Source organism: Tenrec ecaudatus, chromosome 17 (assembly GCF_050624435.1).
Source record: "Tenrec ecaudatus isolate mTenEca1 chromosome 17, mTenEca1.hap1, whole genome shotgun sequence".
Classification (NCBI taxonomy): domain Eukaryota; kingdom Metazoa; phylum Chordata; class Mammalia; order Afrosoricida; family Tenrecidae; genus Tenrec; species Tenrec ecaudatus.
Genome location: NC_134546.1, coordinates 48,073,263 through 48,086,992, shown reverse-complemented (window position 1 = coordinate 48,086,992; position 13,730 = coordinate 48,073,263). Strand labels below are relative to the sequence as shown.

The window sequence follows — 13,730 nt, the reverse complement described above, 5'->3', positions numbered from 1 at the left end:
CATACAAATAAACTCTTGCTGGAGAGCATCCAACAACAGTTGCAGCAGTACATTGACAGGTACCTGCCAAGAGGTTCAGGCCGGATTCAGAAGAGGATGTGGAACATGGAAGGTCATTGCTGACATCAGGCGGATCTTGGCTGAAAGCAGGGAATACCAGACAGATGTTCACTTGCGCTTTGAAAAGCAACCCAAAGCATTCAACTGTGTATGTAAACTAGGAATAACCTTGGGAGGAATGGGAATTCCAGAACACTTTGTTGTGCTCATGGGGAACCGGTGCATAGATCAAGAGGCAGTTGTGCAAAGAGAACAAGGGAATATTGCCTGGTTTAAAATCAGGAAAGGTGTTCATCAGAGTTGTATCCTGTTATCATACTTATTCAATCTGTAGAGAAGCTGGATTATATGATGAAGAATGTGAGGAAGACTTGCTAACAGCCTTTGATATGCAGATGACACGACCTTGCTTACTGAAAGTGAGGAGGACTTGAAACACTTGCTGATGAAAATCAGGCATTGACACCTTCTGTGTGGTTTACAACTCATTGTAATGAAGACCAAATTTCTCACAACTGGACCAATAATTAGCATCCTGGTCAATGGAGAAAAGATGGAAGCTGTCAAGTGTTTGTCTTGCTTGATCCACAATCAATGCTCAAGGAAACAGCACCCAGGAGACTTGACAACACATTGCATTGGATCAATCTGCTGCACAAAACCTCTGTGACCACCCCAAGCCATGATATTTTCCATTGCCTCACGTGCATGTGAAAGCTGGACCTTAAATGTGGAAGACTGAAGCAGACTCCATGAATTTGCATTGTGGCGATGGCACAGAACATTGACAGCATCACGGACTGCCAACAGGACAGACAAGTCTGTCTTGGAAGGAGTACAGCCAGAGTGCTTCTTGATGGCAAGACTTGGTCATACTTATTTTTGACACATTGCCAGGAGAAGACAGTCCCTGGGAAAAAAGATCTCGTTGGGTAACGTGTGGGAGCAGCAAAAGAGAGGCTGGCCTCTAGGAGGTGGGTGGACACCATGGCTACCACAGTGGGCTCAGCCATAGAAATAATTGTGAGCGTGGTACAGGGCTTGGCAGGGTTTCCTTCTGTTTACATAGATAGGACTGCTGTGGGTCAGAACTGATTCAGTGGTCCCCACCAAAAGCCATGCCGACAATGTCTATTTTCCCCTCATTTGATTTTTAATGACTTCCAAAGTTCCAAGACTTACATTTTGCACAATTCAGTTTTTGATTATAGTAGATTTTTGCAGCTATTCTCATTTTGAGTTGTGCCCCATTAGCAAATAAAGATCCTGAAAGATTGACTCCCACCCCACAAGCTTTACTGAGTAAACATTACCATGGTCAAGTCTAAGAAAGCAGCTCCCCTTCAGTCACCTTTTGTATACCTTCCATCCCTAGGGGCTCATCTCTAGTACTAGTACTGTCTCTGACACCATATCTTCCACTCACTAGTCCTTCCTTCCATATTTGACAATATTTCCGTGCTCTATGTAAGGTTTTTAGCAGCTGCTTCCTTCAAAGTGGGAAGTTGGTTCCATCGTCATAGTCTGGTGTTAATTTGGAAGGTCCACTGACAAATATTCATTTGAGGGTGATCCTGCTGGCATTTGAAGTACCTGTGACTTATCTTCCAAGATCACAGCAACACACAAGCCACCACAGTACAAAAAACTGACCGACCAGTGGGGGCTAATTTGACATTTTGTGTTGTATTTATTTCATAAAATTCACGAACTGTACCACATTTGGTTTCCTGATTCTGTTCCTTTAAAGTGGAGCAAGACAGAGAGAGCAATCTGAGTGCAGAACTCCCCAAACTTCTGACTCTCCATTCCTTTCCAACTATCTTCCTGACCTGAGTGAACAGATAATTCTTTCATTTTTAAGCTTTTTATTGTGAATTGAGAAGATTTACACATTCAGTCAATGTTCCATTCAATAATTCATAAATAGTTTATAGCGTGGCATTGATTGAAGTCTTGGCAATGTAACAACACTTATCCCACTTACTCTGTGTGTTTCCCATTTCCATTTCTCCTTTTCCAGCCCTTGGGAACTTTGTCCCTGGGGAAAGGCTGCCCTTTTGATCTCAAATAGTTGATTATTCTAATGTAATTGTTCCCTTACTGACCTGTCTGGAACACTGCTGGCATACTGGGTTATGTATTGGGCTACTAAAAGCAAGGTCAGCAGTTTGAAACCACCAGCCAGCACCTGGTGAAAGACAAGGAAACCCATTGGGGCAGTTCTACCTGATCCTATAGTGTTGTTAGCAGCCAGAATGGGCTCACTGGCAGTGATTTTTTTATTTTTGTTTTGTTTTGTGGTTTGTCATTGTTGTTGTTTTATAGACTTATCTATTGTTTGACTGAAAATTGACCCGTGGGGATAAGCGCAGTTTCAAAAAGAAAGGATAAATAAAAGTCATAGCCTTGTGGGATCCACCAGTCTGTAGCTTACCAATAAGCCTGATTTTTGTTTATGATTTCAATTATCTTCCACTTTATCCTGTACCTTCTAATGTGATTCCTTTCAGAACAGTTTGTAGTGGTGGTAGCAAGATCATAGAGATTGATGTTCATGTGTGCTACTAGTCCATTGGATTATTTCCATAAGTCTCCCATTTTCTTCACAAATCTTTTCTTTGGACAGAAAGAGACCAATAAAATAGAGAAAAGAATTAGGAGACAAAAGACATGTATAGAGGTATAAATATAGGCATGCATATATGTAAACATATAATGATAGGGATATAGGTCTATATACACAAATTTATATGTTAAGTATTAAGGTACCAGATGGACATTGGACCTCTATTCAAGCCCTTGCTCAATGCAAGAACTCTTTGTTCTAATAACCTGACATTTTGTGATGTTCACCTGCCCAACATGATCACTAAAGATAAAATAGGTGCATAAGCAAATGTGGTGAAGAAAACTGATGATGCCCGACTATTAGAAGATTTAGCATCTGGGGTCTTAAAAGCGTGAAGTTAAACAAATAGTCAGCTAGCAGGAAGGCAACAAAGTCCACATGGAAAAAGCACAACAGCCTATGTGATCACGAGGTGTCTACAGAATCAGGCATCAGGCATCAGAAGACTCAAAAAAAAAACCCAACCACATTGATGCCAATGGGGAGGGTAGGATTGAAGACCCAAAGCCAATCTATAGACAATTGGACATCCCCACACAGAAGGGTCACAAGGAAGGGACAAGTCAGCTAGGGTGCAGTATATCACCGATAAAACACATGACATTCCTCTAATTCTTAAATGCTTCCTCCTTCCCTCCACCCCCCAACTAGCATGACCCAGTTCTACCTTACAAATATAGCTAGACTGAAGCATGTACATTGGTACAGATAAGAGCTCTTGGCACACAGAATCCAGGACAGATAACCCCCCCCCCCAGGAACAGTAATTGGTGTCCTGATACCATGTGGTGAGGGGGAAAAGGGGGCACATACCATAATGATGAACTTATAACACCCCTCCTCTACGGAGGACAAACAACAGAAAATGGGTGAAGGGAGACAGTAGACAGTGTAAGATACAAAAAGAACAATAATTTCTAATTTATCAAGAGTTCAAGAGGGTGTCAGGGTGGGGAAAGGAGGGTGGGGAAGAGGAGCTGATAACCGGGGCTGAAGTAGAAAGAAAATGCTTTGAAAATGATGATGGCAACATATAGACAAGTGTGATGGAAACAATTGATGTATGGATTGTTATAAGAGCTGTAAGTGCTCCCAAATAAAATTATTTTTATATATAGTTATATATCTATATATGAAAAAAATGACCAATAGTTGCACCGTAGATGGTTGCCCTCAGGCTTTTAAAACCCGACACTCCTCACCAAAGGACAATGGTCAGTATTGTCTTTGTAGACTAAACCATTTAACTTTGGTATTCCCAAGAGGATGGTCTAGGCCCCCAGGCACCATGATTCATTCCTTCAAAGTGTTTAGTTATATCAGAGAACTTTTCATAACTTTGCTCCATGTTTACTGAGCCACATTCCTGGATATGTGTGCAACCTAAGCAAATGTACATGTAAAAATGCCTCTCTCAAGCCTTTATATATGTGTGAGTGTGTTTCACTTTCCCTTCATATCTACTCAGCCTGCGCATTTATCCATGCACCCACTTGTAGCTCACTATTAGTTTTTGTCATTTTCATTAATCATTTCATTGGGGACTCCTACAATTCTTATCACAATCCATCCATCCATCCATTGTATCAAGCACATTTGTACATTTGTTGCCATTATCATTCACAAAACATTTGCTTTCTACTTGAGCCCTTGATTTCAGCTCCTCAATTTCCCCCTCCCTCCCCGCTTTCCCCTCCCTCATGAACCCTTGATAATTTAAAAATTATTACTATTTGTTATATCTTACACTGTCCAGAGTCTCCCTTCACCCGGTTTTCTGTTGTGCATCCCTCAGGGAGGTTATATGTAGGTTATATGTAATTGGTTCCCCCTTTCTACCCTACCTTCCCTCCACCCTCCAGGTATTGCCAGTCTCACCACTGGTCCGGAAGGGATCATCTGTCCTGGATTCCCTGTGTTTCCAGTTCCTATCTGTACCAATGTACATCCTCTGGCTAGCCAGATTTGTAAGGTAGAATTGGGATCACGATTGTTGGGGGAAGAAGCAATTAAGAACTAGAGGAAAGTGGTATGTTTCATTGTTGCTTCCTGCACCCTGACTGGCTCGTCTCCTCCCCGAGACCCTTCTGTAAGCAGGTGTCCAGTTGCCTACAGATGGGCTTTGGGTCTCCACTCTGCACTCACCCTCATTCACAATTATATGATTTTTGTTCTTTGATGCCTGACACCTGATCCCATCAACACCTTGTGGTCACACAGGCTGGTGTGCTTCTTCCATGTGGACTTTGTTGCTTCTGAGCTAGATGGCCGCTTGTTTATTTTAAAGCCTTTAAGACAAAGGCTTGTAGATCACTGTTATTGATTGATTTTATATATATATAACAGTATTTACCTCTGTTGCCTTTAGTGTTTTCTCTTGATTCCATCATTTTTTGCTGACCTCCCTTTTACCATATATTGACTTCCCTTCACCCAAGTTGATGTGTTTACTCTGTAATTAGTAATTTACCCTCCCTTTCCCTCCCAGGTCTAGTCACCATCAAAGAGTGTCTTAGTGTAAAAATATGTTTTTGGCTACTTATAATAGTGATCTCATACAATATTTGTCATTTTTGTATTGATGCATTCCAATCAGCATAATGTTATGAAGTGTTTTGCAGATGCATCTTTATTTTCTAGCATTATGTAGTATTCCATTCTGTATATGTATCATCGTTTGCTTCTGCTTAACATTCATGGGAAGTGAAGCTATTTCCGTCTCTTAGCTGTGGGGAATACTGCAGCAATGAACACGCGTGTGCGTATGTCTAAATACTTGCAGTGCCGTCACTCGTTTCTTTAGGATATGTGTAGGAATTGCGTTATCACATGGCATTCCTAGTTCTCACTTTTACAGAAGTGCCATATGCCGTTTGTCATAATGCTTGCACCAGTTTATCTTCCCCCGAGCAGTGCTGGAGTGTCACAGGCTCTTCACATCCTCACCAACATTTTTTTTATATTTTGCTATTGATGCTGAGGTGGAATGATATCTCATTGTTGCTTTGATTTGTATTTGTCCATTGGCTAGTGATTGAAAGAATTTCTTCATATGTTTATTGGCCTGCTGAGTGTCTTCTTTGCCCATGATCCTGCCTACTTTTTATTTGGATTTTTAAAATTTTTGTTGCTCAGAAGTTGGCCTTTTCTATAAATTTTACATATTAGTTCCTTGTCCAATATGTCACTTTCAAATTTTCCCCTGATCTTTTAACTTCTTTTGGTGAACTCTTTTTAGGCACACAAGAGTCTAATTTTTATGGACACACAAGTGTCCCAGTCAGCTAGTTTGTCTTCATCTGTTTGTGTGCTTTCAGTTATGTTCAGCTGATAGTGCATTGTTGCCAGTTTTCCCTAGTTTTGGATTTTACATTTAAGACTTTGACCTGCCATGTTTGTTTCGTATATGATGCAAGATATGAGTCCCATTTCACTTTTATGCAAATAGATAGTCAGGTTTTTCTAGAAGCATTTTTAATCTCTTCCCCATTTAATAACTTTCATCCCTTAGACAAAGATTAGCTGTCCATATGTGGATTTATTTCTGTGGTTCATTAGTTTGTATGTCTACATTGCATCAGTACAGAACTATTTAGACAACTGTAGCTATTTAGTAGTGTGTTAGTCTGGGTACATTAGAGAAACAAATCCACAGAAACTCACGTATAAGAGAGTTTTATATAAAGGGTAAGTCCACATCAAGAAAGCATCCCAACCCAGTGCTGCCCAAACCGACACGTCCAACATTAACCCATATGCCCAATACCAATCCATAAAGTCCTCCTCCATCTCACAAAACAGATTCAGTGATGCTGACTGCAAGGGGAAAGCTGAGTCAGTGAACATGGAAGCATCTCGGCGCTGGTAGGGGTCTACACATGGCTGCTCCAGCACCCAGGGCTGCATCGGGGTAGGTCCATGTGGCTTCTCCTTGGGGGTGTCTTGCAGGAAGTGAGCCTTGCCAGCTGAAGCAGAGAACTGCTAAGGCAGCTGCACCCTGGTCCGACCATCAGAAAGCAAGAGACCCAAGAACTCGAAAGGCGAGGCTCACTGAGCCATTTATCCCTCTGCCCTTCAATTAACCCCTCATGTGTTTATCGGCCAGGTTGGCACACAATAAACTACCTCAACTCGGTGTGAGATTGGGAAGTGTAAATCCTCTTACTCTGTTCTTTAGTAGTGCTCGGTGAATCAAGGACTCTTTGTCCTTGACACTTCAAGTTAGTGATTCAGTTTAACATCTCTTGAAAGTATGATGTACAGTTTTGGATCAGAAGTGCATTGTATCTAGATTGTCTTGGGTAATTGACCTTTTCACAACGTTGACTTTTCCTATTCATAAGCATGATATATTTTCCTTATTTAATTATTTATGTGTAGCTATTTTGATTTCCTTTTTTTTTCAATAATGAAGTTTTATTGGAACATTTTTTCATTTGATATTTGTTCCATTTTTTTTATCGTCTTATTGGGGGCTCATACAACTCATCATAATCCCTACATATATCAATTGTATAAAGCACATTTGTACATTCGTTACCCTCATTATTCTCAAAACATTTGCTCTCCTCATAAGTGCCTGGTATCAGCTCCTCATTTTTCCCTCTCCCTCCCCACACCCCTCTCCCTCATGAACCCTTGATAATTTATAAATTATTATTTTGTCATATCTTACACTGTCGGACATCTCCCTTCACTCACTTTTCTGTTGTCCATCCCCTAGGGAGGAAGTTATATGTAGGTCCTTATAATCAGTTCCCCTCTCTACTCCACCCTCCCCACATTCACTTTTTTACATGTTGTCCAGGGCTGGTTTTCCATTACAACAATGTACCTGAGTAATTGCAACAATGTAGCTGAGTAGTTGCAACAGTGTAGTGGAGTAATTGCAACAATGTAGCTGAGTAGTTGCAACAGAGACCATATTTCTAGCAGTTCTAAAACATATTTTGTGAATAAAATTTCCAAGTATGTTATCTGTTTTCCCATGTATACATATTGGTTTTCTTTTTAACAGTTACACTCATTAGGATGTATGTTCCAAAGGATAACAGGCAAATGGTTAGCAAACACATGGAGAACAATTGGAGCCCAAAATCCATCTGCAGACTATCTAGTCAGATTAAGCCTCTGGCAGATGCCCTCTGGCAGAGGGACTGTCCATTTGCCTTGCAGGTGGGTTTTGAGTCTCCACGGCGTCCACTCTCCTTCACATCAATTTGGTTGCTTGTTTTTCAACGACTGATTCCTACTCCCATCAACACCTCATGATCACGCAGGCTGGTGGGCTTCTTCCACGCAGAGCGCTCATCTTACCTGTCCCTGCCGGCTCCTTTCCTCACTCTTTCCCAGGCAGTGGGAGTTGATTGAGGGCAGACTGTAGAAAAGCACAGACTCTCTTCTCACCTTTAGACCCTTCAGGAAGCTGTTAACTGGAAGTGGTACTCATGTCTCACTCGGGTATTTCTAGTCTACGGTAGACTCTGGAGAACAGAGACTCAGTGTTATCAGTCAAATCTCTTCATGAGCAGAGATAGAAAACTAGGCAGATACAGCATCTGTTGTGTTACGTGATTACCGAATCTCTCCATTTACTCAAGCAGCACTTCTGCTTTTAAGGGCACAACACCGTATATTCTGGAGCTCTTAGTATGTATTCCAACCCATACTCCTTGCTATTGAATTGATTCCAATTCATACCGAGTGGAACTGCTCATAGGGTTTCCAACACTATCATTTTCATGAAAGCAAACTGTTACATCTTTCTCCAGTTCATGGGTGGGTTTGAACTACAAACTTTTTGGTTAAGTCGCCAAGCACTTATTGACTGTGCCACCTTAACATGTTAAATATTTGAGCAGTGTTGAGTTGTTGGGTTCAACAGATCGTCAGCATAGACCTTGTCAGGGCATTCAACACACCGAAGCACATTGCAGTGCTCGAAGAAGGAAGCGCAGTATGTGGTATTCCCCAAACGTATTTCACTATCGACATTGGGATGGGGGGAATCTGGAACAACGGGGGGCCTGGAGTTTCCACGCCTCAAAGAGGCGCCGTTTAAGACAGTTTTCCCTGAGTGTGCTCCCATCTCCAGGCTCAAGGTTAGCAGTTGGGATAGAACTGAGGACTTTCCAGATTGTATTTTCTTCAGAAAATAAGCATTCAGTGTGATCAGTGCAGAAATTAAAATCATGAGCGCTAGACACAATGCTTCCTCATGGAGCCAATTCTTTTAAACATGCATGCTGAATATCGTGGCATGACAGTTTAAACAACATACATTCAGAACAGTAATAATGAACTTTGATAGACACAAGCTATGTAAACTGCTCCAGATTACCGATTGGCTTTCTCTCTCTGGTTTTCAGTTCCTCTCACAGAGGTCCCACTCTGCCAACACCTCCTGCGTGCCTCCACATGGCACCATTCTTCACCAGATGGTGGACTTCGATGACTTCATCCCTCCCATTCCACCACCGCCTTACTACCCGCCAGAATATACCTGCACACCCTCCACCGAGGTCCAGAGGTTTGTCTTCCCTGACTTCCATGACTGGAATTGAAGCCCTCAAGAGATAGATCAGAAGCAGTCTTTGGGATAGCAGATGGCTTCAATCTCAAGGTCATAGAATTGGCCATCATTGGACTTTTGTAGGAATCCCATACCTTAAGGCTATCATATACTTACGATTGTAATGCTTCTTTTGCCTTATTATGACATGTATTAACCTCGTAGGCATGGCTCTGCCTTTGTGATTGAATGTCTTTGGAAATTTTGCTCTATCTCCCACCCTCATTGTGCATGCAAATAGTGTCCAGTCACTTAAACATTTAATCCGTGCATGTCGACTCGTCGTGTATTCAGGTTCGTAGCCAACCTGACATTGTATAATGTCTTTTTCTCAACAGTGTTTTAAATTCTACACCATTGGCTAAATTAATGACACTATCAGTAAAATTACCTTATGCCCCAGAAGGATGATCATTAATATTCTCTAAAACAAAAGGATAATGATGTCTTAAAGTGAATCAGAGGCACATATAAATCATAACTATATGAATGGGTTTGGGGCTCATACTTAATTCTAGCCCATTTCTGAGAACAGTTCCTTCTTATTAACCGGTCCTGCCTGATGCTCATCCTCATGAAGATCTCACTGAGGATATATGCACGATAGTAAAGGGTGGTAAAGAAACTAGATGGCGCCCAACGATTAGAAAGAATAACATCTTGGGTCTTAAGGTGTATATTCAAACAAGCAGCGATTGAGTGAGGCCTCCATTGGGCCCACGTGGAAGAAGCACACCAGCATGTGTGATCCAAAGGTTGCGAATGATACAGTCCAAACCCCAATGAAGAAATGGGGTGTAAATTGTGAACACCCGGTTTCAAAAAGCTATGAATCATGGTGGGAGCCCCAACTCCATCGGCAGGGACCACACACAGATTAAGCCTCTTATGAATCCCCCTCTAGCCACAGACCAGGGATATGGATGGCCTTGCTGTCATTCCAAGTGCAGTGGGATTGTTTTGTTCTTCTGCATGTTTCTATGTTTCTCTGTATAAGAAAATCCAGGCTGGGCGCTGCTGTGGACACAGTGACAGCGTTGATGATTTGGGGGGAGCTCTGGGGGAAAGGCTGGGCGGAGGAGGGTAGCTGATGACAATAGCATAAGAAAGAAGTAAATGTTCTAAAATTGACCGTGGAGGTGATTGTGCAGCTCTTTTTAAAATGATTGAGCTATTGAAGCATATGGTAAGTGAAAGGTATACCAATGAAGCTTTGTTTTTAAAAAAGCAGGCTTTGGAAGGAAGGTCAGCAGTTGAAGTAGCCTCGTTGCTGTTTCAGCGGGGCAGTCACGCGGCTAGGAAAGCCTGTGTTCTGGAAGCGTAGAGAGGGACCACGAAAGGGGAAATGGTCTAGGACATCGTTGTTGGTGTGTTTGCACTACCATGAAAGAGAAAATCTAGCGCAGCAAAAATAATTCTCCTATGATCAAATGAAGCAGAGAACTGCTTTCAGATGACAGTCATTAACACAGTGTGTAAATTTTAATAGCAGGACCATAGAGTTCAAACTTTTCACGTGTTTACAGACCAAACAAAAAAAGAATCAAAACTGCCAAGTGAATTAGGCAGTGAATGTGACAGTGGCTTATGAGGGGATATCTGGCAGGCATGTTCTGATGATTCTGTCATGAGCATAATACAGACTCTGCTTCCTCTGAAGACAGTGCATGCTTCTGCCTTTTCAGGGACCTGCACCTGGACTTTGCTTCTTCTCCCTTCAGCACCCTGTATGCTGTCACCATCAACAGCCCTGGCCTGCTGTATCCTGCTGAGCTCCCTCCACCCTATGAGGCTGTGGTGGGCCAGAGCCTGGCTAATCAGGTGAGGTTGGTCCTCCGACAAAATGGAACCCCAGGCTGTGCTTGAGATCTTCCAGGCCTAGCCCTGCAGCAGTCCCACACCCAGTGTGAGCTGCACCAGGACTGCTCTAAGAGACCTGCTGTGTGCCGGTGCTGGTACACCTATCTGTCTTGTCAGCAACCTGGGGGATACTGCTCTGCACTGGTGCTGGTGTACCTGTCTGCACTATCCGAACCCCGCGGGATACCATTCTGCCTGGCCTTATGGTGTAATACAGCCACCAGGCACAAAGTATGTCCAGGAGGCAGCCTTGGTAAATAGGCAGCAGAGATGCCAGCCCTGCCCATGGAACCCAAATAGGGATGCTTTTCCCCTAGGCGACTGGCTCAGCTACTGTGACCTGCGTCATAACTCAGATGTATCTGAATTTAATACTGGCTGATGTGGCGGGAACACATGAAGGAGAAATGGTGTGGGTTCTCAGCAGGGGCAGAGGCCCATAAAATGGATCTCAGCATGTAGACATCCAACTGTAGTACCCAGGGGTCTCTGGATTCAAGAAGAATCTTCTCAGCTACCATCTACTGGGGAGGTAAGAAAGCAGGTCAAGTCCCTCAACTCTGCCTGGACCAGGAGGCACCTTAGCACCTACGTTTGCCTTCTCACAACTGGGTATTGCCAGGAATGCTCACAGCTCGTTAACTTACATTCAGTGTGAGTTCATGGATTCTCAATGTCCTCGTCTGTAAAATAGTTATCAAAATAGAACCAAGCTTTTAGGATTACATGAGATGACTTCTCCCATATAAGGTCAGTATGTTTTTTTGGTATTATTATCATCATAGTCATCATCATATATCAAATTGCACCAGGAGACCCAAATACCTAGAAGATCCATAGCGGGGAGAGTTCTGACATCGATCGGAAGTCTGGAGGAGCAGTCTGTGCTAAGGCAGCAGCGGGGGAGTAGTGCAGGGAGCTCAGGACATGTATGGCCAGAGTGGGTCCCAAACACTGAGCCGAGGAATGTGGATAGAACTCATTGGGGAGGCTTAGAAGATCCCAGGCTTAGTACCGTGTACTTGACGGACCCAAATTAGTCTCACCCCAGAGCTTTCCAGAAGGCAGGGGAGTTCTCCAAGCAGGTGGACAGATTCCAACCCCAATCAACAGACTTGCCTGACACACTCCCCCATATGGAGTGCAGATAAATTAAAACCAGGTCGAGTCTTCCCAACAAGGAGGGAAGGGGCTGTGCCATCCCAGAGTGTAATTCCAGCGGTGTTTCAAGATAGAGTCTACAGCACCGTTGTACTCACAAGGCACCAACTAGCTTGGCATCTTGGGAAGAGGAGCATGGTACCTTCTACTGATGGGGCTGTGTGAACAAATTCTCATATGCTCAGCAAGCAAAATCCAGACACACGTGTAGCTAAGCCCAGTGGCTGTGAGCCTCCGAGCACTCTAGGGGAAATACCTGCAGTAAGAATGCTCCTCCTTCTGGGGTACCAAATGGCACCTTATACCCATGTTCCGCACCACGTACTGTCCTGAATTCTCCCTACCTCTCCTAAACATCTTGAAGGCTCCCAGGCTTTTCAAAGCGGGGGGGCTGGAGAAAAGACAGCCGCAGTTGGGAAGGTGGTAGGAATGTAGATCCTTGGCACACAGTCCAATTACCACCAACACCGTAAACTACTAACTCGGACACTCAGAGAGGAGCCCAGCAACCTAGATTTGAACATTCCACCTGCAATTCCGATGTGCACTGGAAGAAAAGCCCACGTGTCCGTACTTCATCTTTACCACCTCACCCCAAGATCTGAGTGCCATTGCTGTTGGAGAAGTGGTCGCAGGACACCCCACATTTGTATTTTCTTGCTCTGGGAAGGAGGCAGAATCTGGTGATGATGGGTCCTCTGCGGCCCTGGGAGAGACCACTCCCACTTGTAGCCTGGTTCTCTTTGACTTGGTGGCTCTCTGGCATTTTTCAATCCCCCAAACACCTCTAAGCTCAGTAAAATCCGTTACCTTCCACTTACAGAAGGCTACACCACCACCGGCTCTGCCCAGCCTGGAAATAATGTGGACAGTAATAGGAAGGAACAGTCCCTTGTGTGACATGACCTCTTTCCTTGGAGGATAAGAGGTTAATTGCTTCTCCTTAGGACAAATGGCATCTAAGCCACCTATCAGCACTCTTTTGGGGAAAGAGGGACGATAGACTGACAGGATAGCAGCAATATAGGTTTTGCAGACTCCGTGTGCAGGGTCTGGAGCTGCCAGTCATCAGAAAGACTTGTAAGCTAGAAGAAAGAGAGCACGCCTTTGGGGAGGATGCTCCTTTGGACCCATTCTCCAGTGCGAACTAACCACAGCAAAGGCTGTATTCGGACCCAACGCACGATGCTGCCATCTGAGTTCTACTCTCAGTCAAATGTGAGGAGCAGGGTTCTTTCTCCAGAAGGACAGTTAGTTGGCACAGAAAGCGTGACACTCCTGTTTGGCCAGCTGCCTCTGCTCCGGTGGCCATTGGCCTGTGTTGTACTCAGTGACCCAGAGACGAGCAAATGGACTAGAAAACCTTCCCTTGGGAAACTCGCAGCCCATGCGTGCCCGAGAACTGTGTTCCTAGGGATTTCAATGGTTGATTGTTCAGAAAATCAC

General features: G+C 43.6%; 1 protein-coding gene across 1 annotated transcript in view; it reads left to right on the top strand.

Annotated features, from left to right (window-relative positions):
* ENTREP2 (endosomal transmembrane epsin interactor 2) overlaps positions 1-13,730 on the top strand; it is a 133,611-nt gene that overhangs the window by 100,557 nt on the left and 19,324 nt on the right. The window contains exons 6-7 of the mRNA XM_075535551.1: positions 9,061-9,221; positions 10,949-11,084. Of these exons, the coding sequence (XP_075391666.1) occupies positions 9,061-9,221; positions 10,949-11,084 (297 nt within the window). The remainder of the gene's footprint in view (positions 1-9,060; positions 9,222-10,948; positions 11,085-13,730) is intronic.